Below are 26,824 nucleotides of genomic sequence, written 5' to 3' on the forward strand. Positions count from 1 at the left end.
TGGAGATCTGTTAGAGAAAATGGATCATGAAATTGATCTTGAGTATAATTTTCAGACAAAATTTTTTATTGCATCATAAAGTACTCATCACGAGAAACGAAAGTTTCAGAAAACCCCTGGATCGTAAATGATTCGTTCTTTTGAAAAAAGCTGTTTAAAATTTCTTATACTAATCCCTATACTAATTGTGTATACTAATTGTATTTAGTATATTATGTTATAAATAATGGTTAATATAAGTATCAAAATAAATAGACAACAATTAATTAGATAACATCGTAATAACATAATATAATATAATGGGCGTAATCATATACAGTAAAACTTAGAAAATATGCTCTGGATGAATTCGGTGAAAATTATCCTTTGTTCCGTGGTATATATAGGCAAAAACGAATGGTAGACCGCAGCATAATAGTTTCCAACAACATTCTCAATATTAAGGATATCAACATCTTAGATTTAATCAAAGCCGCTGGAATACGCCAGATATTTCATATCTGACTTAAACATGTACAGTGACGAGCGAAAAAAGTAAACACATAAATGTAAAAGACTAATTTCTCAAGTGATCGGTAAAGATTAGGTAACAGTAACTACAAGTTATTATTAACGAAATGTAATAGTTAATTTTCATTAACATTAATAATGTACAAAACATTTTACAAAAATGGATATCTCAAACCATGTTTACAGTTTTGCACATTAATTATACTCGTCGAATCAAGGTTTCAACATAGGTATTTCGTCCACTAGTACTACTTCACGTTTATTATATCCAATAGAATTAACTACTATTTAGGTAAATTATTTTGTGGAATGGTCAAATAATGCTCTTTTCTCATTATACCTTCGACATTCGCTTTTTACATAAAATCAACGAGCTGTGTTTACACTTTTGCTTGTCACGGCGTATCAAGGAAGATTGAAATATAAAGTAATTCGCACAAAAAAGTAGATATTAGTATTGATGTTATTGTATTCCATATTTGACCTTAAAATATGAATAAAATCAGTCTAAGTATTAATGAAATTTCAAACATTTTTTCTAAAAGAACGGAACTTTCCTTTCTAATGAGCACTATATGATGCAATAGAAAAACAATTTGACACTGAAAATTGTGGTCAAGATCAATTTTGCGTTACACTTATTTAACCAATTTTCATCAAATCGAAGGTGTAGAATGGCTTGAAAAAAATACCGCGATAAATACTTTTTTGACACTTTGTACAAAGGTGTATATCATTGTGTATATCGATACACATACTCTGTATGTGCATATCCGTGGTATATATATCCGTTTTTCGAAGCAAAATGTCATCTACCTGATCAAAAGAGCAAAGCAAAAACACTACATAGAGGGTTTGTTACTGTTAACACTCTCTATTTCCGTGCGTAAAGTATCCAACCAGATATCCAGGAACAGCTTTCAGGGAACGAGATTGAATATTTGATCGAATATATTTAATATGGCAATGTTACGTATAACAATATACGTATGGAATTTTAAAAGTCACGAGGGTTGCAACGGACTCAATTTTAATGTACATTAAACATTTTGCTCATTGATGACCTTACCTTAATTTTTTTTTCCTTCCTCGCTTTCTTCTCCTATGCGAGTGACACAGCAAGATTGATAGTAACAAGCGATTTCATTAAAACACAATCTCCTTTTCCATTTGATGAACACGATACGAGACGAGGGAATGATTTAGGAACACGACTTTCGAGCGGTTTTAACAACTATTAAGTTTCATTTATAGCAACGAACACTGCCAAAGACGTAATCAATAAGATTCGCGTAGGTGCCGTAGATGACGTAGATGAAAAAACGTAGATCAAACGTAAATGACGAAATTATACATTAATTTATTTTAACGCGTTAAAATTACGCTAATGACAGTTGCTCCATTCAATTTGTTCACATATTTGAGCCCTATATGGAACAAAGTGAACAGAGCATCTGCAAGCGTGTTAACCGGACAACGACGAATTTTCACATCTACTCCTCGAAGCTTCACATATATCAATGACCACTGCCGTAGTCATGGACAAACGTAGATGACGAAGTTATGTATTGATTCACTTTAACACGTTAAGATTACGCTAGTGACACTTGCGCAGTACTATTTGTTCATATATTTAAGCCCTATATGCAACAAAGTGAACGTAGCATCAGCAAGCGTGTTAATTGGACAACCACGAATTTTCACATATATTGCACGAAGATTCGTATATAACAATGATCACTGCCATAATCATGGTCAAACGTAGATGACGAGATTATGCATTAATTCACTTTAAAAATTACGCTAGTGACAGTTGCGCCGTTCTATTTGTTCATATATTTAAGCCCTATATGCAACAAAGTGAACGTAGCATCTGCAAGCGTGTTAGTTGGACAACGACGAATTTCGTTTCGCAAACACGGACACGTGAAACATTTTGAAGTTACGTGGACGCGAGAGTAATTCGTTCCCTTAAATTGCTCAATTTCCATTTCTTTCGCCATGTATATTCGAGTATTGCATTTGAATGGCAGAGCAGTGGGAAGTAACGGCGCACGTCGTTGATATATCGACAGGAACATGAATTCTTTTTTCATAGGATGAATACTTTTTTCATCGAATTATTAAACCGAATCAAGTTTTCAAATCCAATCATTTAATTTCATCGTTTTACATCGAACGTTTCAATCTTTTTTCTTTTAAATACTTTACCTATATTTCATCTCGTTGAATATTCCATATTTTTAATGCTACTACCACTTATTGGTAATTTCGAATATGTAATTATCGTTCTGAAGTTAGAAATTCGAAATAACATTCGTCAGTATATGATTCTACGTTTTATATAGAGTAATAAAAATGATACAATGAGTTTCGGTAAATAACCAATAAAAATTTTTGTTCCTTTTTCTTTTTCTTCTTTTTTTTGGTTTTATGTATCCAAGGTCGAGAATAAACTATGTGCACGTTTCCTCTCGTTTCTTGTATTTTTATGAGGAATTCAGTCTTTTTACGCCACAAGAGTCTCAACGTTTTCGTTTTCACGCCTACGTTACGCTCGTTAAACACGTTCCAACAAGACCATGAATAAGGATAACAGCTTTAATGTTTTCACATGTGTTTATTTATTATTTTAGACCTTAAATATTTTATTTACAAAATCTTTATTTAAACAAGTTACCATTGTCGCTACAATAAATCAATGAATGAAATCAGTTTAAATTTAAAATATCATTTCATAATTTCTCGTCACTTGTATCTAAAAACAACAAAAAAACGGTGTATCCACATCGGATAAATTAATACGCCCCGACGCAAAATAAAACCAAGACGCACAGCTCTGTGGAATGCCAACGGTCTAGCGCAACGCAAACTTGACCTAGAACTCTTCCTAAAACACCAGCAAATCGACATAATGCTCATAACTGAAACCCACTTCACCGACAAAAACTACCTGAACATAAACGGATACAAGTTCTACCATACCCAACACCCCAGCGGAAAGGCCCACGGCGGCACCGGAATCATAATCAAATCAAACATTAAGCACTACGAACTTCCACCATTCCAGAAAGACTACCTCCAAGCAACAAACGTAGCAATAGAAGACTGTCATGGTACAATCACCACTTCAGCTGTATACTGCCCTCCCAGACACTCCATCGCCAAAGAAGACTTTGACGACTTCCTGGACACGCTGGGCAATAGATTCATAGCTGGAGGAGACTACAACGCCAAACACACCCAATGGGGCAGCAGACTGGTTACAGTAGGAGGCAAAAACCTCCTCAACAGCATAATAATCAACAACCTCAACTACCTTACCACATACGAACCCACACACTGGCCCACCGACACAAACAAAATATCCGATCTCCTTGATTTCCTCACTAAAAAAAAATATCTCGTCAAGACACGTCCAAATCAATTCCTCGGCTGATCTCTCCTCTGATCATTCCCCCGTGATAGTAACAGTCAGTTCAACTATCATCGAGAATACACGTAATGGCTCCATACATAACCAACACACCAACTGGCAGCTCTTTAGAGAAGTCTTTACACACACAACTTCAGCCTCAACTTCACTAAAAACCAATGAAGAAATCGAAGAAGCCACGGAATACCTAAACACGAGCATAATAAACGCTATCCGCTTCTCCACACCGGCAAAAACGTCCATCAGCAATCACGAATACCCCCAGTACATATTAAAAAAAATAGCAGAAAAACGTAGACTAAGAAGGATATGGCAGACCCATAGAACACCGGAGGACAAACGCAAACTAAACAACGCAACTAGAAAACTATCCAAAACTATAAAAAACTACAATAATGACCGTTTTCACAAATATCTCGCCAGCTTGTCCCCCACAGCCGACTCCAACTACTCACTATGGAAGGCCTCCAGGAAACTCACGCGCCTCCCACAAATAATACCTCCAATCCGCCGTCCGCAGTGTGGATGGGCGCGTAGCCCTATAGAAAAAGCCAACCTATTTGCCAAACACTTGACTGAAGTATTCCAACTCCATTCCTCCATAGCTGCAGCGGACGTTACCGAATATCTGCACACTCCCTTCCAAATGTCCCCTCCTATTGAACCCTTCACTTCTTCAGAGATCATAGAAGCAATCAGTCGTCTAAACCCCAAGAAAGCAGCAGGTCACGACCTAATAGGAAATAAAGCAATCAAGGAACTTCCGATAAAAGGGATTGCACTCATCGCATCAATCTTTAACGCTATCCTCCGCCTTCAACACTTTCCCAAGGCTTGGAAAATCTCACTGATCACCCTCATCCCTAAACCCGGTAAACCAATATATGAAACCAGCTCCTATCGCCCAATTAGTCTTTTACCTACCCTGTCTAAACTATTCAAGGGGATGCTCACGAATCGTCTCCTTCCACTCCTAGAAGAATTGAAAACACTCCCAGACCACCAATTCGGCTTCCGAAAACAACACTCAACAGTAGAGCAAATCCACCGCATAACCCACATGATCAGCCAAACCCTTGAAAAGAAAAAATACTGCTCAGCGGTATTCCTAGACATCCAATAGGCATTCGACAAAGTATGGCATCAAGGGCTACTCTACAAGCTCAAAAAGATCCTACCCCATCCATACTACTGTAGCGGCACTCGAGCACGGAACTTTCCAACGGCTTCGCGACACAAAGCGCTATACCTTCAAAGCGTAAGCCCGACGTGCCTAATGTGCCATCGATATCCCTATGGTTCTTCCGCCGAATATTCGGAAGAATGCACGCACGGCAACCGCCGCGGTACATCTAATAAACGCGTGTGTAGTGGGGATATCGAAGGGCAACTAAGAAAAGAATCCATTTGGTTTCGAACAAAAGAGTCATTCTGCCTCCAACCGCGAAGTGCGAAAGGTTCAGCATCATAGCGAAGCAAACACAAGCCGAGATACGCGATTGTAAACTCTTGATGGTTAATCATAAGTGTGAATCGTATAAATTGTTGATCTGTTGATTGTTAATAGAAATAAACTTTTTGTTGAACATCTGAGTATTCCTTCCGCACCTATCACGACACACCACCTCACTACTCCATCTTAAAATCCTACCTAACCAACAGACAATTCATAGTTAAATGTCTAGGCGCCACTTCCGCAACATTCCCAATAGAATCCGGCATACCCCAAGGTAGTGTCCTCGGACCCCTACTGTTCTCCATCTACACTGCCGACTTACCTATATCAAACGAGGTAACAATAGCAACATTTGCCGACGACACAGCACTATTAGCTACCCACGCAGACCCGGCAATTGCCTCATCCACTCTCCAGCGAAGTATCGACACCATGGAAAAGTGGTTCCAAAAATGGGGTTTCAAAATAAACGAAAAAAAATCCTCTCATGTAACCTTCACGCTCCGAAAACAAACCTGCCCCCAGGTCACCATTAACAACACAATAATCCCAAGCAAGGACTCCGTAAGATACCTGGTCATGACCCTGGACAGGAGGCTAACTTGGAAAAAACATATCTCAGAAAAAACAAAGCAACTAAAGGAAAAATTAAGAAAATTCTATTGGTTCACGGGCCAACGCTCCAAACTAAACATACAGAACAAAATAATCCTCTACAAGGCCGCAATAAAACCTGTCTGGACCTACGGAATCCAACTATGGGGAACAGCAAGTAATTCCAACATTGAAATACTCCAACGCTTCCAATCGAAAACGCTAAGATCCCTATCAAATGCACCCTGGTATGTTACCAACGAAACAATCCACCGTAACCTCAAGATACCTACAGTCAAAGATGAAATACACAAGTCCAGAAGCAGATATAACACAAGAGTCAACAACCACCACAACCCACTAGTCACCCAACTACTGGACACGACGGACCGATCTACATTTATCATATTTTATATAAAATTAGAAGGGACCTTTAAAAAATTGCATGCAACAACACACTTACAGCTACTCTTGAATTAGTTTTTCTACATGTCTGATTATGTCTTTATATGTATATGTCAATTCAAATTTATTTTCTTAAAAGTCCCTTAATGAAAAACTAACACTTCATACTAACTTAGAATTTTTGAGTTCTTAGAATATTCTGATTTAGTCACTGGCTGTACAATAAATTCATTTACAGATATTATATTTCCACCAAGAGCTAGTTTTATTATGAGCCTTCCTGCATCATCATCGAATCCTTCTATTTGACCATAATTATTACTTTGTTTTCCAGCTATAATTTTCACAAATGTTCCTTTCTCGAGTTTAACTTCTTCCTCTTCTTTTTTGGAATCTGTATTTTTGGTATCTGTATTTTCATACCTTTTGGTCATAATTCTGGTATGACAGCTGCTACTAATCTGTAATAGTTAGAATAAACGATTGTGAAATAAAAAATGATGTTCTCTGTTTACTTTCCAATAAGTGATGTATTAAACACATATAATTAATTTAATCTAGAGTAAAATTCATACTTTTCATTTCAACCAATTCCCTTTCCTGGTTGCCATCCCATTCCCCGTAACATTGCTACACCAAAAGCATCAATAGGAATTTTTTCATAACCTTCTAACGTAGACTGAAAAATAAAAAACGATATTTATAATATGCAAATGTAATACATCTGTGCATTGCACATCAATATGTTGATAACGTACCTGTTCTTTGCCTCTTAATGATTCATCTTCTACTAAAGGTAAAGTTAAATCATTTGTTTTAATTTCATGTTCATTCTTTGACTTAAGTTCCTCAATGATTTCTTCCGCCGCTTGCTCTTCTAAAGTAACAACTTTATTTTCACTATCTTCAACTGGCTCTTTCTTTATTGATATTATTGGCGATATTTTTCCATTAGATAGCTTTGATTTTGCCTCGTTAACACTAGCGTCTCCTACCTTTTCCTTATCTGCCTTCGGAAGGAAAACGTCTGCATCTATTTTATTAACAATTCTATCATGCCAGGTTTTTGAACCTAGTAATGGAATAATTAGAGGTTCATCTTTTTTTTCTTCCTCACTGAAATAAAAAATTGTTTTCAAATATATATATATTCCGCTATTGGTGATTTTTATAGGTTAGGTTGAGGTTATATGTTTCTTGATTATAAATTTTACTTTTTGAACTCACCCTATTACTTTAATACCTTTCTCATCAAGGCATTCAATGTAATCAACTTTCTTTTTTTCTTGTGGAATAGCATTTTTTCTTAATAGATTTCTTAATAGATTTTGCAAAACCGAAGGAAATCTTCTTTCCTTCTTCTGCCATTTGTTTGTTATTTTAACACTGACTTATAGATCAATACACATGTATATACTAGACATAAAGATTGATGTCACTTGAAACTATGTACATGAATCTAATATCTTATTATACTTTATTAATCTACTCACAATTACTTGCACATTACTAAAATTTCATTCCGACAATATATCAAGCGCCTGAATAAGTGACATTAAAGTAAACATATATGAGAGAGGAAATAAGAAGAACTGACGCCTATGGTTTTCTATGTTACAGAGCTAGTGCTGCACCATACGGCCAAATGCCGAAAGTGGCTAGGATATCCCAGAGAGAGTAGTGCTGCACCATGCAGTCAAATGCCGAAGGTGGCTTATGCTAGTATATACCTGTCTATACGTTTCAATCAGAAAGTCCATATTATGTGTTCATGTGCAAGTTCACATTTCCTTAGGAGCTGTATTTTGATAGATTTAAGCTTCTAATGGAGCATTTTAAACGTATAGAGTATACTATGAAGCAGAGTGCGGATCATTTTATATTCATAGAAAATTTGAATGTATGGAAATGTACAAAATGCTCATGATATGCAAAAATATGCAAAATATTCGAAGTAAACCAATCATCAAAAAGTTTAAAAGGTGAAACAAATTTCTTTAATAACACCTAGATTAATTTTTATTTGTTAACGATCTACATTCTACTACGCTTTTAATTCTACCCTAGTTTATGCACCATAGCGCATGACAGCGCTATTATGTCCTTTACAATTTATTCAAGATCATTCTATTTTCAGATCAGACTCTCTATTTTTCTTTTTGCATCCTGCAAATTACCGTATAGAGATGTAAAACGAAAGCTATTGCTCGTTAAAATTTGACGTACTTTTGTTTTCATGAAAATATACATATGTTGAATTAAATAAACTAAACTATTGATAATCACATTGAAAGTATATATATTTATATATAACTTAGATTTCACAGATTATTTCGATATTGAAGTACTTCTTATGTATTAACGAAGAAGATAAAACATACTAATACAAGCATAATTCAACTGAGCGATTATGATAATGTTAATGCGCATCTCCGAACGTGCAGAGGATAAATGAGCAGGTAAGTTGCTCCCATCACTTTCTCCTTTGTTTCATGCAACTGTAACTCTTAGAATGTAATGTATAAATGTATATAACTATCCTTAACCGCATTGACGAAATGATGATAGACACAATTACTTGTTTGTCAGTTGAAGATCTTTTCTTTCCTCTTACTACATATTTATGTACTCTTAACTTGTCCTTTTAGCAATACTATCGCTCGTTTGTTCTACAGTTTTCAGAATTCTACCTTTTAGCGTTCTACACACGATCGGAGCGTAAATGTGCCCGTAGTCTGCCTGTTCCTATAAGCTACTTTAAACGATCATCTTTGATTGTGTTGGCTCGTAGATCATAGAGGAAGCCATTTACCTATCTTTCGGAACAAGAACTACAGTTAAAAACAGCGACCAATTGAGAACAGTAGTTAAGTCCGCGAGTAGAGGGGTTAGCGTGTTTTAGCGGCGACAACAGCACACGGTATGCAGATACGAAGCCGGGGTAAACCGGGAAGCCGTAGTTCACGGACCGTAGTAAGCGTGGTAACTCTAAACAGTCAACGACATTTGAAAGCCGGCCGCGCTCTGGAATTCAGGTAAATTTACCTCTTTTTCGTCTTAAATTTTCATTGACATTTCTCTGCTTATAGATTATTATACGGTTAGAAATGACATATTTTTGGAGATATCGAGGAATGGTACTTTTAAGTAATTTTGATTTTCATCACTCATAAATTGAACCGAGGAAATTCCATCGATTTATTTACCGGCTGTTAAAAAGTTTTAATGAAATGGGACAAATGGTAATTAGTTGCGAAAATAAGGACAGTTGTGCCAGAGTTACAGTGTTTGCCTTTAATTTCAATTAACTGTACAGCCTGAACGTGGAGATTTTGTTCCTATGTAAATGATGAGATATACGACACACTGGACCGGTTTCTCGATAGTTAACATCTAAATGGTTAAATTAGGGAATGCTTTAACAAAGTTGATTCAAACATTTGATGAAAAACCCATAATTTACCTTTCTTAGAAATAGTCTTATACTCTTACATATCTTTTATACATTTTTCTTATATATAGAAATCTAACATTTATCAAATATGTGACAATTTCTACTGCAATCAAACATCTTATTTACTCTACGTAATGAAGCTAAGTTTAATTAACTTTCCTCAGTATCTTACATCACCAGTCACGCTCTCGATCCCGCTAGCTAGGCAATAAATCATCAAAAGTCGAGTTACAATTACGTTCTTATCACTTCAGAGCCCCTCACCTATCCGTTATCCAATTTCCTCTTCGAAATCCCATCGTGAAACCGACAATTAACTACTGTTCATCAGCATACGTACAGTTGACGGAATCGACATAATGAGACAGCGGAGTTAAATGTTAAAAAGTTTGCATATTTTATAATTTGAATGGCGTAAGGGAAAATAAGATGTTTGATTCGCCTAAGATCGTTTCATCCTGTATGGCACCAACATTTCATAAAATATTATATAACACAATTTGGAAAACAGGGTTGAGAATCATAGTGGTGTAAGTTAGGCCATTGCCAGTTTTCATCAAATAATCTTCTGTGTTTATTACCGTAAAAATAGATTACATCTGTTCAAACCGTGGAAACAGAAATGGTAGAGAATAAAGTTACGACTTAATCGGTTCTGAAACCAAAGGGAAGATATGTTTGAGAGTAAAAATGAATTCAAACATTCGGAATTACAACTTAAACCACTATGACATTGAATTTGTCGTATGAAACCTACGCGTTGGGGAACGTGTTGAGGATGCCCCGAAACGTAGTTACAAATTAAGACAGGTCCGCGAGGCTAACTGTAAAAGAGCGAGCGTAACTGTGCGGAGTCGATGTTAACGAAGAAGATCTTCCTGCCGAAGATTTGTTCCGCTATGTCTAGACGTTCTATCCTTTGTTTCCTCGTTGCATTTTTTTACCTTCATTTTATCGCCACGAACAATGTTGCTCGTCGTGCTCTTAACCATGCAACAGTCGGACAAAAACCCGTTCTACCTCGTATATAGCGTTCTGTTCGACACGGTCCATGAACTTACGGACAGATTTTTCGCGATTAAAAGAACGAGATAAGACAATTTCACGGTGATCTCATTGTTGTATATGTATACGGAAGTCCCAGGGTTGTCGAAGTTTGTGCAGTAATTCTTCTTTCTCTTTCTCTTTTAATTATCGTTTTTTGCAGAAGAATGACCGTGGTGTAGAACATGATTGATGTTGATGGTGTAGTAATGGGCGGTGATGCTTCAAACGTATATAATACACTTGAGTTGTATCAAGCATGTTTTTACAACTTTGAGTCGGTTTTACGTGTTCTTATGTTATTGTAACGATTAAGTTACCATAAATATAGCAGTTTTCCCAATGGATCCACGCGTCGAGAGAAGCCATATCACGTAAAACATACATTTCCGTATAATGTTGTACAAATAACAGCCTAAGAAGAGTAGACACTCTTTATTACGATCATACATGTATATTGAAAATATAGCGATCGTTGCAACGTTATGAAAAATTATTGCAATGAAAAATTTTGACGGTGGATACGTATCGTTAGCAGATGATTCACAAGTTTCGAATCGTCTGACGGTACTGGTGCGTTGAACTTTCAGTGGTTGCGCGCGTACGCGCGTCGAGTCGAATTCTAGTTCGATTTCGCTATGGTAAATGTAGTCGAGTGAACAATCGCGCTACCGGATCTACGCGTAGTCCGGAACTCGGCGCATAATGCCGCGGAAACGGCTGGGAAATTATATTTGTTATGGGGAATCGACGACGCGGTCGGGGACACGATTTCATCTGAGCGCGTAAATTTACCGGACGGAACGGTCATTAAACGTCTACCATGGTGCTTTCATGGTTTCAGTAGGGTTTTGGTGAAAGCTTAGGTTGACATTCACGGTTCATTTAGACTGATAATTCACGATTTCATCTATTCCCTTTTTTTCTCTTTTAAGCCTCCTTTTTCTATGCTTGGCCAGTTCCAGTAAATGTATTTAAAGCTATCACAGGTCATTCAGAAGTTACGTCTCATAAATTAAAGTACATAGAAGAATTGCAATTACATTCTCCTTTTTATTATTTATATTCTATTATTAGAACACGTATCATTTTTCAAAATTTTCCTTGCAATCTACAATTGTTTATGTTATCTTCCTATTGATCATCGACTTTGTCATTTGCATGTCTCATTTTCCTCATGTTCGGCATTTCAATATCAGGGAACGAATTTGTATCTTCTACATGAAATCATCTCTTTAATTTCAGATAGACGAATATGCGGCTGCTTCTGTTCCAAATATCTCCGTTACTGTGCCTGTTGACGGAAATCGGCGCGGCTGGGATCGGTAAAGCATGGCAGATCCTGCCATACGCGACCGATTCCTGGAATCACCCATCATGGCCACGGCTCGACTCTTCCGCGTTCGAAGTTCGCAGCGTGAGCGGGGTTGGTCATCTCAATCCCTTGTTTAATTGTTGATTTTTTTAAATCTTTGTTTATTAATTCCAGGTTTTTTACATATTTTTTTTTTACATGATTTTTTTCCAGAATAAACGCTGAATTCTGATTGTAGGGTGGTACAGGCAAAAGTACCGATACGCGACGGTACGACATAGCCATGCATTATTACATTTTTTTTTTAAGATTATTATTGTAAATATTATTTTTTTGTAAGATTATTATTGTAAGATTATTATTTTACGATTATTATTAAGATTAGTATTGTATTAAATTTAAGCCGCTGTTACGCTGTGCTTATGTGCGATATTTTAATTTATGTCCTGAAAGCCTGGACGCAAAAACAGGACAGTTCGTTAGCGTAGGAGGGAACTTCTTCGTTAGACTGAACTCTGTTGATTGTCTATTGAAAGCGCAAAGCGTAATAAGTTATAGTAATTCTTTTGCACGAGATTAAATAATTCAAGAGCGTTATTTTTTAGTATTGATTATTTATTTTAAACATTGAAATTTACAATAAACGTTTAGAATTTACAACAGAATTTGGCTAATAATTCAGTTGTATGAGAAAAATTTCAAGACAATTTTCGATACATAATCCGACATCGCATTTTCTGCATTCTCTTATTTTTCACACAAACAACACATTTTCTTCTCGATAATTAGATGCGACTGTCCTCGAAACAGATAGACAATTATAACGAGACATTATTGGCATTTGCTTACTGCCGTTACTAAGGAATACATTCATATTTATCTCACATAAATGTAATAGCATTACTTCTACTTGATCGGAAAAATCGACAAACGCGTATATCTGTCTTTAGGCCATGCGGAATACTTGCAAAAACCGCATATATGTGTTCTGAGTCTACACCCATAGCTTTCGTCCGGCGCATATACGCGCCCATACATGCGTTAATAAGATAAGAGGAAATAAAAGACAGATTATCGATAAAATACACTAACACATATGTAATACGTGGAGATATTACCACTCAGATTACACATATTATATATTATAAGGGAAGATGTATACCACGTATACATTTATGTAGAACGAATATTTCAAACTTGTTTATAGCGCGTACGCACACATACATGCACGCACGCGAACAATTTTTCGAACGATAATTATATTAATGATATATATTATGATAACCATTTATATTTTTTAAAATATGTTCTTATGGCATACATATTTATTCCACGCTTTATATCTATCCACATCCGTGACTGTAGGTGACATTGTTTTTAACAATTTTGCTATTATTTCATAATTCTTTAATTCATATTTCAAAGTCGTAACAGATGTTTCTTTTTTTTCAAGTTTTTCCCACATTGGACTTATTTCTAGCAGCCATGCTTGCTTACAAAGCAATTTTATATCCGCGCAAGAATATTTTTCAGTAGATTTTATTATGTGGTTTACAATATCCATATTCTCTAATAACTGGTTGCTAAGGTATAATTTGAACATATCGAGTCGAGTAACTTCATTTGGTAATGATACGTATATTTTCTTTTCGAGGCGTCTGTGTAAAGCTGCATCAATGTCCCTAATAATATATTTACAATAAATATTATTGTTCTGTTATATTAATAATAACGAAGGAATATTCCGAACAACACAATAATTAAGATTAAGATAATGAATAATTATGATATTAAGATATTTTCTACTTAGAAAACATTGAAATAGCGTGATATACATACCAAGGGCAATTAGTTGCAGCTAAAAGAACTACATTAGAATTTTCGTTAGATACTAATACATCCAATCTAGAAAGAAGTTCTGATCTGAATCTCTTTGCAGGTTCAGACAATGTACAGTTTACTCCTTTATTTGTGCCTATCCAGTCAATCTCGTCGATAAAAATAATTGTAGGCGAATAATTATAGGCAAATTCAAATAAAACCTGTTCAGTTTAACAAATGTATTTATTATTTATTAAATACTATATTCAAAATTCCTTAAATTCATTGTTTCATCACGAACTTAATATCATTTCGTTTTCCAAACAACTATTCTATTTATATGTCGAGTTATCGTTTGGATTTCGAGCGCGAGACCATTCTTCGTTAGTATTTGCCATCGTGATATTCAATAAAGGTTGTATTTACGTAAATTAATATTTCTTTACAAAGTTTGGTAGATAATTAGTTTAACGGTTAACTATAATAACAAACAATAAGTAAACAAATGCTTTTGATATTATTCTTGGGTTCTGTAACGAATCCACGGTCAACGGGAAACTTTCTGTACGTTTTAATATATTTTTGACATCACACTGACACGTTCGTTCAGGCACAGGGTATCTCTAAGACTAACTCCAAGACGATGACAGTAAACTCTCCAAGGAGATTGCAAAATAAAAGACAGATACAGTTACATATATCAAATACATATCGATCGGGAATATCAACAAATTCCCAAGCGGAATTCCCAATTCCAAACTAGGCAGTTCCACATAAACCAGCATTGCTCCTGATCAAGACTTGATTGTTTATACAGCGTATCCCTTAACACTGGTACCTCCTCTGTAAAACATTTCGTTCATCCCGTGACCGTGGCTACGTTCGGCGACCAGTTATGTCACCCCGAGCCCAAGTATTGGGAAATCTTCCAAAAGAAAGGCCCGATGTCCCTACATCTCCGACACGGCCATCCTGACAATCACCCGTCCTCGGGTGCATCTAAAATATTCGGATTTCTTAACATTAGACTCAATTTGACATCTTTTACAATTTAACAAAACATTCTAATAAGCCAAGGGTCCACCACAACAACAAAGATTCTTACTAAATATTTGTTAACAAACATAAACAACAATCTGTCATATTACAATGTCTTTCTCCAAAACTGTTATTTAGTTGCATCCTCTGATCCTTCAGTCATTAGACTTCTCAACCTCTCACCAGAACACATCACAGTACTACTCTTATACATGAATATATCAAATTAGATCACAACACCACACTGGGCGTGTGTGAAACACCAAATTATATCACAACACCACACTGGGCGTGTGTGAAACATCAAATTACTTCACAACACCACACTGGGCGTGTGTGAAACACCAAATTACTTCACAACACCACACTGGGCGTGTGTGAAATGTTATGGTCATAAACGTTCCTCCTCAATCACTGTACCTCAACCGTCACTGTCGTTGCCATTATCATCACTACACACATCCAACTCAGCAGGAATGCAACCATCTGGCATTTTCCTTAACTTATCATGACTGTACTTATACGACCGTTTGCCATCCATCGTTTTTAAAATACATCTATCTCCTTCCAAAATCTCTGCTATTATAAATGGACCCCTGTACTTAGGATCTAATTTTGTTTGATTTCTCTCCTCATTTTTACGTAATACAAAGTCTCCAAGGTTAAATTTAACTACTTTAGCCTTAGTTCTATCAAATCTCTCCTTATCATATTTAGCGTTTGACTCTATGTTTTGTATAGCCTGCTGTCTTACATTGGAGATATCTACTTCCTTTTCTACAAAGTCGTCGGGAAGCAATAAACCATAAGGTCTTGCTGTTTTCCCAATTAATAATTCCAAAGGACTTGATTTAGTCACACGATTGGTGGTGCAATTTAAAGCCAATTGTATTTCGCCAATCGCCTCTTGCCAAGATCGACCAGTCGTTTCCACAGTTGTAAACATGTTTTTCAAGGTTCCCATGACACGCTCTACCTGACCATTGGCCCTACTAACACCAGTAGCTATTAAGTGAAGTTTAATATGTTTACCTTGACAACAATCCTGAAATTCTTTACCAGTAAAACATCTACCCTGATCCGCTATAACTCGGCAAGGACTGCCGAATAAAAATATTGCTGACTTAAGCGCCTTTACTGTATTGGAAGAATCTATTTTACGAGTATGATATAAATACACAAATTTTGTAAAAGCATCAATCAAAACAATGATATATTCTTTTAAATCACTTTTTCCACTCAACTTACCCGTTATGTCCATGTGCACCGTATGCCAAGGTATGCTGGTCTTAGGTACAGGGTGGAGTTCGGCTTGTGGTTTGCCCGAACTTGCTTTAGAAACCTGACAACCATGACAGTTCTCTACGAATTTACGAACATATTTCGCCATTCCTTCGAACCAGTAATACTCGTACAACTTCTCAAACGTTTTATCCCAACCTAAGTGCATAATTGATTGATGCACATGGTTGATAACGGACCATCTAAAACCTCTAGGAACTATAGGTAAACAGGGAGTCTTGCCTTTCCTTTGTATCTTACGATAAAGAGTACCAGACCGTAATTCATATGTACTCGCGATGTCTTCTGTGAGTTCGTCATTTTGCAACTTTGTTACAATCTCCAAAATTTGAGGATCACGACGTTGCTCCACTAACAACCATCCTTCAGAAATTTCAGTCAAATTAATCTCTTTTTCTTTAATTTTGATATTTTTAATACGTTCTATATCTATGGGGTTCCGTGAAAAGAAATCTACGTGAGTCATACGCTTACCTTCTCGATATACAATGTCAAAATTGAAGGTTTGTAGATAAGCCCACCACCTGTGTACTCTATCATTTAAATTCACCTTTTTACTTGATGCTTTCAAAGAATTGCCATCAGTTACAACAAGAAATTCTCGTCCATGTAAATAGTGACGAAAATGCTTAACAGCATTCACTACCGCCAACGTCTCTAATTCATATGAATGGTATCTAGATTCCGCAGGGCTAGTTCTTTTGCTAAAATATTCTACTACTCTGTTCTTACCTTCCACCTCTTGCATAAGAATAGCCCCATATCCATCCATACTTGCATCAGTATGTAACTCTATTGGATATTTTGGGTCAAATATAATCAACACTGGCGCATCAGTCAATATAGAAATTACCTTTTGTCTTATGCTTTCTTATGAGTGCATATAAAGGCTTTATTATTTGTGAAAATTTTGGAACAAATTTTCGAAAATAAGAAGCCAGTCCAATAAACTGTCTAAGCTGTGTGACTGTCGTCGGAGGGGGTAAAGAACTCAAGGCTTGTATCTTTCCCGGGTTGGGGCGTACCTCCCCGTTATGAATTACATATCCCAAATACAGTACTGTTGTTTTTAGGAAAGAGCATTTTGCGAAGTTAAAAGAAAATCCAGCTTCCACAAGGGTTTTCAACACGATATCCAATCTTTCTAAAGCTTGCTCTATCGTATCAGCAATAATCAAAACATCGTCCAAATATACAATAACATACGAATAAGCAAGTTCACCTAAGGTTTTGAAAATGGCTCTTTGGAAAACAGACGGAGCATTTTTCAACCCAAACGGCATTGTTACATGCTCGTATTGTCCATCTGGGGTAACAAACGCTGTAAACTCTGTTGAATTAGGATGAATAGGGATTTGGTGGAAACCACTAGCCATATCCAAACTTATAAAGTATTTAGCCTGTCTCAATCTCGCAATCTGATCTGCAATAAGTGGTAGAGGATACCGATCCGCAACCGTATTTTTATTTAACTTCCGGTAGTCTACACATAATCTTTCTGAGTCATCTTTCTTTTTAACAAGTAATATAGGGCTGGCAAAAGGAGAATTACTGGGCCGAATAATTTCTGCTTCCACTAATTTGTTTATTCTTTCACGAACAAGCCTACGCTCTTCCTCACTAAGTCTATAAGGACTTCTTTGTACAGTGACATTAGGATCAATCAAACGTATCTCCATTTGGCCCGTATTCACACGAGCACGTGGAAAACCCGTAATAAATGAATCTTTAAATTTTTCAAGAACAGAAATTAATCGGCTTTTATCTTCTCCTATAACTCCAGTATCAACATCATTAATATTAATCTCATTTTTAGTGTCTTTATTACACACATTAATTACTTTTGTTCTACTAATAGCAACACTATTTTGAGTGATTTTTATGTCAAAACCCCGGCTCAAAATTTCACGACCAATCATTATGTCATATTTTAAATATTTATCGACAAGGACATGGAAAACTATCTCCAACGTAAATTCGTTAATACACACAGCAGACAAAATTTGTAAAGTACTCTTAATGGTAGCATTTCCAATTCCTCGCATCACAACTACATTCATCTCTCTTTTACCGGAAAATTTCAAAGCCACAGATTCTTTAAGCAGCGAACACTCTGCTCCAGAATCAAAATAAAATGGAAACGACTCACCCAGATGAGTTAATCTACCCATTGAAGTTTCCGTAGCACAGAAGTCGACCCGACGCTCATTATTGGAATCATTGCTTCCCTTCGATGTACTACTGTTATTTTTCCCCTTCCGCAACAGCGGACAATAAGGCGCAATATGTCCCTCCTCGCGGCACTTAAAGCATGTCACTTTTGATGATGTAGCTGATCGCCTTTCCTCCGAGTTCTGTATGTTCTTCTGCTTTCCAAATTTTATTCTTCTCTGACAATCCACTACTTTATGACCGTAGTTACCACAGTAATGACATTTGTTTCGGTGGAAATCAGAAATTTTGTATCGTTTTGCCTCAGGAGCCGCAGAGGAGTTATCCGACGAAGACACTGACCTCTTCTTCGCATAGGAGAATGCTCTCATTTCACTTAGAAATTGATCCTCTGTCTTGATATCAGTCGTAAGTGCTATTCGCTCAATACGTTGATCTTGCGAAGCCAATTGAAAAAGAACAGAAGCATTGATCACCTCAGCCATAGTTGAATTTTCCCACCTCGCTTTCAAGAGAGAGCGAAGACGAATTCCAAATGCTCCTGTTGAGGTGGCCGTGAGTGAGTTATAGTTGTTGGGCCTGGTCCGCTGTAATTGTCACTGGGGGCTGTAGATGTCGCTGCCCGGGGTACTGCTGATTTTTCCTCCGTTTTTTGGTGCGTGGGAGTAAAATCGGACTCCGGTCGCCGGGGTTCGAACCCGGGTTCCGAACGTTCGCAACCTAAGACGTTAACCACTGCGCTGCCGTTTTTTTTAACTTTGTTTATTAATTCCAGGATTTTTACATATTTGTTTTTACGTGGTTTTTTTCCAGAATAAACGCTGAATTCTAATTGTAGGGTGGTACAGGCAAAAGTACCGATACGCGACGGTACGACGTAGCCATGCATTATTACATTTTTTTTTTACGCCTATTATTGTAAGTTAAATTTAAGCCGCTGTTGCGCTGTGCTTATGTGCGATGTTTTAGTTTATGTCCTGAAATCCTGGACGCAAAAACAGGACAGTTCGCTAGCCTATTAGGGGGGTTGGGAGGGGATGGACTGGGTGTGGAGGGGAGGGGTGTTCTGTGGGATTAGTATAATATTTGTTTATCTATTTACATATTTACACTTAATTCGGTGAGCGTTGCCGTTCTGTGGTTCTTTATCTTGTTGTTTTTTGTTATGGGTTCCGTATCCACCAATATTTTTTTGTGTTTTTTCTGTGTTTGTCTTCTGTATCCTTTTGGGGGAGGGCCATGTTGTATCTTCACCTAGTGTCTGCAGTACGGCCATCTAGGTTTTCCTCGTATTGTATAGATTTCATCCCTATTTTCCTTTGCATATGATAAATTATGGGGATGTTGTTTTGGTCTTGGAGATAGTTTCTTTCGTCTAGGTATAGAAAGGCTTCGGGGGGGATGTAGCCTGTTAACAGAGTGTTTTTGAAGTATGCGTCGTTTGGGTATAAGCAGCCGAAGATTAGGCTGTTTTTTTTTTATCTTCGCGGCTTGCGCGAAGTGGTTTCTTGTTAGTTTTAGGATGTGACAGTCGATGCGGTGGATGTTGGCTAAGTCGTATATTTTTTTGTTTTTTACGTATTTTCCGTATCCGCTGTGTTCTGATCTGTAAATGCTCAGGCAAGCTCTGATGCATTTTCTTTCAAATATGCGAATTTTTTCCATTACTGACGCTGGTATGTTGTACCATATTGGACAGCAGTAGGTTATAATGGGTCTTATTAGCGTTTGGTAGCACATGATTTTTACTTTGCTATCGAGAAGTCTGGAATAAAACAGCCTTTTTGTATTCCAAAAAGCTTTGCTGGCTTTGGAGAGTTGGATTTCGATGTGTTGCTTGTAGTTTAGTTTTTCATCTATATTTACTCCTAGGTATTTTACGCAATTTTTGTGTGGTATGAGGTTCTCTTCGTTTGCTTTTTCTTTTAGGCGGAATTTCCTGACTTGTTCCCTTTCTGCTGGGCCGATTTTGCTTGTCATGGGTCTAAATAGAATGGTTTCGCATTTGCTTGCGTTAATTTTTAGTTTCCATGTATGATAGTAATCGCTGATTTTGTTAAAGAGTTCTTGCAGTTCTGTTCTTATCGTTTTGGTTTTGCGGCCTGTTACGTAGATGATTAGGTCATCCGCGAAGGCTATGGAGCGTTTATGTGTGGATGTGTTGAGATTAAAGAGGTTTAGTAAGTCGTTGTGTAGATGCTGAAGAGTAGCGGGGAATTTACTGTTCCTTGTTGCAGGCCGTTCTCTATGGAGAATTCTTTGCTTGAAGTGTGCGAGCCGTCGGTCATTATAAAAGTTTTGTTTGTTATCATGTCCCAGACTATTTTGATTAGGTATTCAGGGAAGTTCTTTTTAATCATTTTATAAATGAGCCCTGGGATCCAGACTGTGTCGAAGGCTTTTTCGATGTCTATTAGGCAGGCGGCTACTCGTTGATTTGCGTTAAGTGCCCAGCAGATATCCGACGTAAGTTTGTTTATTGCGTGGATTGTGGAATGTTTGTGGCGGAAGCCCAATTGGTTTTCCGGGATTACCTTATTTTTTGAGCAGAAGGCTGCTAGGGGGTTGTTTATGATCATTTCGTATACTTTGCTTATGTTGGGGAGGGGGCTTATGGGTCGTAGGTTTACAGGTGATGAACCGTCTTTATTTTTTTTTTTGTAATGGCTATGAGTTTGGCTTTTTTCCATTTTTTGGGGAAGTACGTGTTGTTTAGTGCGTTATTAAACAATACTGTGTAGTACCATTTTATTTTGTTTGGTAAGCGTTTGAGCGAGATGTTTGGGATGCCATCGAAGCCGGCGGATTTTTTGTTGTTTAGCGTGGAGAAGATTGTACTTAGTTGATTGAAGTTTGTAAAGTAGTTTATTTCTGGGTCGGGCTGTTTGGGGTCGTCCGATGTGTTTTCGTTTGAGAATGTGCAGACTGTTTTGTTTAGCGCTATGTCTTGTTTTATTTTATTTTTTAGTTTGTTTGTTTCGGCGATGATAATTCTGTTTAATTGTTCTCGGCCCATGTGTTCGTTTTGTGTGTGAGTTTTGGCGAAGTGGGTGCCGATAATGTCTAGTTTTTCCGTTGTTTTTGATATTATGAAGTTGCCCTCTGTGTCTTTGTTGGTGTTGTGTATCTCGATGCCTGCTTCTTGGATGAGGGAGGCTTTTTCTGGTGGCAGTTTGAGGGGCGGGATGGAGTTTTGTTCCTTTGGTCTGAAAATTTGATTTATCTGCGGGAACATGCTAGCAGAGTCTTTTTTGGAGATATTTTTTATTTTATTTGTCCAGTATTGATTTATAGAGTTTGCGAATTCTTGTTTTAGTTGTGATTTTATTTCGTGTAGCAGGTACTTTAGGAATTCTATGTCTTCTCTTTTGTCGTAAGAGTAGTTGTGTCTTAGCTTGTTTAATTTAGATAGTATGTAGCTTTTATCTCGTTGTAGTTTTTTTATTTTATAGTTTATATATGGTTCGCAGGAGTCTTTTTTTTTTAAACGTCGGTACGGATTCTTGTAGGGCAATTTGTATATGTTTTTCTATTTCGTCTATGAACGAGTTGATTTGTCTGTCTGTTAGGTTGACATTGTTGTAGATTTTTAGGTCGCAGTTCTGTTCGAGTAGGTTTTGGAACTTTTCCCAGTCTGTCTTTTTGTAGTTGTACCTGGGTGTTTCGGTCTGTGTTTCGAGTGTTAGGTAGTCAGATGTGTTTTTGCTTATCTGAAATACTATGGCGTTATGGTCGCTGTCGTAGTCTATGGTTTTGAGAGTGTTATTTGGTCGTAAGTTTTGGAATTTTATTCGGGCGTCTGCTAGGCATATGTCTAGGTAGGAGCGTCCTTTTGGGTAAGAGGGTAGCTCGGAGTTGTAGAGGTTTGTTTTGTAGAAAATGCTTTTATTGTCTAGCCAGGTTCTGACGGAGTTTCCTCTCGTGTTGTTTATTTCCTTTTTCCAGCTGGTATGTTTGGCGTTAAGGTCACCGGCTATTATGTAATAGTTTTCCTGTTTGTCGAGCTGTAAAAGTTGGAAGAGATTGTCGAATTCGTCGTTAAATTGTTCCTGGTTTTCGTAGGCTGCGTAGGCTGCGGAGATAAATAAGCTTTCCTTATTGTTTATTTTTATTTTTATGATCGTCGTCTCTAGGGTTTTGAAGTTTGATATTTTGTCGTTTTGGATTATTTTGAACTTCAGGGGGTTTTTTATGAGGATTGCCGTTCCTCCTCCTTGGGTAGCGTTTGGTCTGTCGTGTCTTATTATAGAGTAGTTTTTGTAGTGCCCTTTATGTCTATAGTTCAGTTTGGTCTCTGAGATAAGTACTATGTCGGGGGTTTCTTTCTTAATTAGGGTTAGCATGCTGTATCTTTTTTGGTTTGAGATTAGTGAGTTGGCGTTTATTGAGATGATTTTCAGATGTTTAACTTTTATCTGATTTGTTTTTTGCTGTAATTGGTGGACGGGTGGGTTTTGGCTAATCTTCGTCTATATTTTCGATGATGTTGAAGATGGAGTCGATTCTTTCTTCATGCGTATTTAATGCTTTTTTTATTTCGTTTAGTTGTGTTTGTTGGTCGCTTAGAGCTTTTAGAATGCTTTTTTTGAAGTCTTCAATGACATTTATTATGCTTATTTGGGGTGAGTCTATCGTTGGGTTGGGGTTTTGTTTGACTCGTGCCGCTATATTTGTTACTTGTGGGCTTGTCTCGTTTATACTTGTTCCTTGTTTTACTATGTCCGCGAACTTTAGCTCGGGGACGTACTTACGGCTTATTTTGGCGATTCTTTCGGTTTTTGTTGTTTTTGCTTTGGCGATTTTTTCATTAATCCTTTTACGTAATTCGACGAGTTTTGGGCATCCTTTGTATGATGCAGGATGCCCGAAGTTTTTGCAGTTTATGCAGTAGATTTTTTCTTTGCTTACTGCTGCTTCTTTTTTTATCTTGCACTCGCCTGGCCCGTGCGGTTCAGTGCATTTTACACAGCGGTAGTTTAGGTTACAGTTTTGTGCTGTGTGGCCTATTCGCTGGCATTTGTAGCACTGCGTGATGTCGCTTTTTTTTATTTTTTCCCATGCTATTTTCAGATAGTTAAGTCTGTTTATTTTTAGTAGGTTCCCAATGTTGCTATCGGGGAATACTTGAATTATATAGATTGAGAGCAATATATTGTTCTCCCTTGATTTTCTTGTTGAGAATCGAGACACTTTGGTGAAGTTAACTTCTTCTATTTTCAGGTCTTTTAGGTCTTCTAGAATTTCTGCTTCTGTGTAGCTGTTTCCTAGCCCTTTTAGCAGGTACATGTGAGGTTTTTGAGATTTTGGGGTATATGTGAAATAGGCCGTGTTGGCTGTGGTCAGTATTTTTTTTGCCTTCGCGTGGTCATTTAGGTTTTGAAGATAAAGCACGTGCTTACCTGCATGGATTCTTTTGATATGGAAATTCTTGATTTTGAGGGAATTTTCCATGAGTGCTATTGTGTCTTTCGGGTCTTGTAGTGTTATGTTGATGGGGGGAGGCCTGGCCCTTTTTGCCGATGTGGGGGGGTCAGCCTGGTCTTCAGCGGGGTGGCTGGGTGGCAGGCCCTTATGCGTTTGGTTTTTCAGTGATATTGTAAGTTGTGGTGTTGTTTTTTTCGACGGAGCGGCGGGGGGGGGGGGGGTGCTTGTACGGGCGGCATTGTATTTGTTCGTGGTTATCGGTGACGTGCCCAGGGGAGTGGGCTGTCTGGTTGCTTTTTTCCTTAGTAAGTCGTTTTTTTTTTAATGTTTTCGATAATAGTTTCCTGCGGTTGCGATGCACAGGGGTCTTGAGCTTGGAGGGCTTCGAATCTGTTTTTTATTGGGATTGCCATTGGTTGAGGGCTTCTTTTTTGTTTCATATTTTCGTTTTTTTCGTCGCGCTCTTCTTGTGAATCGCTTTCTTCTTCTTTTAAATTTTCTTGTTTTACGTTTTTTTTTGTTCCTGCTTACCAGGTTTGGAGGCGGATTTAGTTTCCGCGTCTTTTGTGCAGCAGGTCTTATGCTGCTATCTTTAATTATCTGTTGTTTTTCTATCTTCCTTTTGATCCCTTCTTTGTCGGGCTTATGGCGGATTCCGCCTCCTTGGTTTCAATTTCATTCCTTTCTTCTTCTATTTTTATATTGTTTGTAGTGTGGTCGATGTTGTCACTATTTTTTCACTGTTTAGCACTCTTTTTGTTTTTCTTTTTTTTCGCTCTCTCACTGTCTACTGTACACTGTATAGCTTGCCGCGCTCACTGTTAGGGCCTACGCCTGGTTATCCCTTAGGGCCGAGTGGTTCGACTTGCTCGGAGGATTACGGTCAACTGAGACGTTAACCACTGCGCTGCCGTCGTCCGACACTAGTTAGTGTCGAGTGGTGGTATTTGGCTTGTCGAGTGCCGCCACACTCCCAAGGTTTCATCCTTCAGTGGTTTTTCGTTGGACATTTTCATTAACGCCGAAGTTGCTGTTTCTCTACCACCAAAACGCGCAATAAAAAGGTCTTTAAATTTCGTCCAGGTAACTTCTCTACCTACTAGCACTTGTGTAAGCCATTGTGCTGCTGATCCTTCCAGTGCGCTACTTAAAGCAGAAAACAACGCACTGCCCTGTAAAGGATTCTCCTTCATGTACAAATTAACAACTGCACACCATGCAGCTGAGTCGGAACCCGCAATTTCAGGATTAAAGCACGGAAGCGATAAATTTTTAGGTTCTTCTTTCGGTTTTTGCACTAGCGTCTGAATCAACTCTCGCATGACAGTCAAATGCTCTTGCATAGTAATAAACGGCACGTATCCCACTTCTGATGTCGAGTTATCGTTTGGATTTCGAGCGCGAGACGATTCTTCGTTAGTATTTGCCATCGTGATATTCAATAAAGGTTGTATTTACATAAATTAATATTTCTTTATAAAGTTTGGTAGATAATTAGTTTAACGGTTAATTATAATAACAAACAATAAGTAAACAAATGCTTTTGATATTATTCTTGGGTTCTGTAACGAATCCACGGTCAACGGAAAACTTTCTGTACGTTTTAATATATTTTTGACATCACACTGACACGTTCGCTCAGGCACAGGGTATCTCTAAGACTAACTCCAAGACGATGACAGTAAACTCTCCAAGGAGATTGCAAAATAAATGACAGATACAGTTACATATATCAAATACATATCGATCGGGAATATCAACCAATTCCCAAGCGCCGTAACTAGGCAGTTCCACATAAACCAGCATTGCTCCTGATCAAGACTTGATTGTTTATACAGCGTATCCCTTAACACTGGTACCTCCTCTGTAAAACATTTCGTTCATCCCGTGACCGTGGCTACGTTCGGCGACCAGTTATGTCACCCCGAGACCAAGTATTGGGAAATCTTCCAAAAGAAAGGCCCGATGTCCCTACATCTCCGACATATATATGAATGACGACAAATAAAAACAAATCTTTTTAAACCTAGAATCTCTTCTTCATAGACAAAGGAAATCAACTTACACGGATATACTTCTCGGAATCGCCTCTCCATTTGCTCACCAATGAGCTGGCCGTTATGTTAAAAAAGGTGCATTGGCATTCTGTTGCGACTGCCTTCGTCAACATCGTCTTCCCTATTTCGTAATTGATTGTAAACATGTACGGAAATGAAAGAAATACGAGTATCTTACCTGTACCAGGTGGTCCGTATAGCAGAATACCTTTCCAGGGAGAAAATGGGCCATTAAAAAAGATAGGGTACTTAAGGGGATACACGATGGCCTCCTTAATAGCAGATTTACATTCCTCTAGGCCTACAATGTTGTCCCAATATACATTTAATTTTGTCAGTATGATTTCCTGCGACAATACAAAGATGAAATGGCGCATAATCTCCGTATTAATTTCCGTAAGTGTTATGTAATTCGTTATTTAAAGCTTTACTGAAATCCCTGCGTCATTGATATACAGTGGATTGTTTATCGATAGGTATTTTATTTTTAAAAAGCTTCACAATACGTATATTAATCGAAAATAACTTACGCATGAAATGTCTTCAGCAATCTTCCGCAATTCCGGATTGTCTATATAAAGCTTCCGAGCCCGTTGCGATATCTTTGATTGCGTGGATTGTTCCATTGAGACGTTAAATAGCTCTTCTGATGAAGCTCCATCGCTTTCATTGGCGAAAATTGGTGTCACTGTCATTGCGAGATTAATATCATCCGTAGCGTCACCCGTCATCTTCTGTTGTACATTCCTCCTTTTCACAGACTCACTTCTCGTTTGTTTGCTAACAGATTTGACAC

General features: G+C 37.5%; 1 protein-coding gene and 2 long non-coding RNA genes across 8 annotated transcripts; 1 reads left to right on the plus strand and 2 right to left on the minus strand.

Moving 5' to 3' along the window:
• Window positions 1–6,642: 6,642 nt before the first annotated feature.
• Window positions 6,643–8,115, minus strand: LOC126927795 (uncharacterized). The gene is made up of 4 exons (XR_007715892.1): window positions 7,629–8,115; window positions 7,160–7,517; window positions 6,977–7,080; window positions 6,643–6,862 (listed from the first exon to the last, which is right to left on the minus strand). It is a non-coding gene; the product is annotated as an uncharacterized LOC126927795 (long non-coding RNA).
• A 137-nt stretch (window positions 8,116–8,252) lies between these two features.
• LOC126927796 (uncharacterized) lies at window positions 8,253–25,433 on the plus strand. Of its 5 annotated transcripts, XR_007715898.1 has the most exons (5): window positions 8,390–8,860; window positions 9,077–9,436; window positions 12,145–12,325; window positions 14,154–14,450; window positions 25,419–25,433. It is a non-coding gene; the product is annotated as an uncharacterized LOC126927796 (long non-coding RNA). The 5 variants fall into 5 exon arrangements; XR_007715894.1 differs by lacking the exons at window positions 14,154–14,450; window positions 25,419–25,433 and adding an exon at window positions 8,253–8,383 and having other exon boundaries at window positions 8,539–8,860; window positions 12,145–12,454; XR_007715896.1 differs by lacking the exons at window positions 14,154–14,450; window positions 25,419–25,433 and adding an exon at window positions 9,491–9,643 and having other exon boundaries at window positions 12,145–12,454.
• Window positions 13,472–26,802, minus strand: LOC126927791 (katanin p60 ATPase-containing subunit A-like 2). 2 transcript variants are annotated; one of them, XM_050743810.1, is made up of 5 exons: window positions 26,559–26,802; window positions 26,207–26,375; window positions 26,037–26,149; window positions 14,054–14,256; window positions 13,472–13,896 (listed from the first exon to the last, which is right to left on the minus strand). In XM_050743810.1, exons 1-5 carry the CDS (start codon window positions 26,757–26,759, stop codon window positions 13,512–13,514), a joined length of 1,071 nt encoding a protein of 356 aa, XP_050599767.1. In that variant the 5' UTR covers window positions 26,760–26,802; the 3' UTR covers window positions 13,472–13,511. The 2 variants fall into 2 exon arrangements, with proteins under 2 accessions (XP_050599767.1, XP_050599766.1); XM_050743809.1 differs by having other exon boundaries at window positions 26,037–26,375.
• Between the last annotated feature and the right edge of the window lie 22 nt (window positions 26,803–26,824).

Source organism: Bombus affinis, unplaced genomic scaffold (assembly GCF_024516045.1).
Source record: "Bombus affinis isolate iyBomAffi1 unplaced genomic scaffold, iyBomAffi1.2 ctg00000219.1, whole genome shotgun sequence".
Classification (NCBI taxonomy): domain Eukaryota; kingdom Metazoa; phylum Arthropoda; class Insecta; order Hymenoptera; family Apidae; genus Bombus; species Bombus affinis.

What these genes read in the sequence shown, in the direction of transcription:
- LOC126927791 (XM_050743809.1), bottom strand. Translation starts at nt 26,759, where the DNA reads ATGACGGGTGACGCTACGGATGATATTAATCTCGCAATGACAGTGACA. An exon ending in TTGCTGAAGACATTTCATGC is followed by an intron (nt 26,376 to 26,558) that starts GTAAGTTATTTT and finishes GTATTGTCGCAG; the next exon opens with GAAATCATACTGACAAAATT. An exon ending in ATTCCGAGAAGTATATCCGT is followed by an intron (nt 14,257 to 26,036) that starts GTAAGTTGATTT and finishes TAAACTGAACAG; the next exon opens with GTTTTATTTGAATTTGCCTA.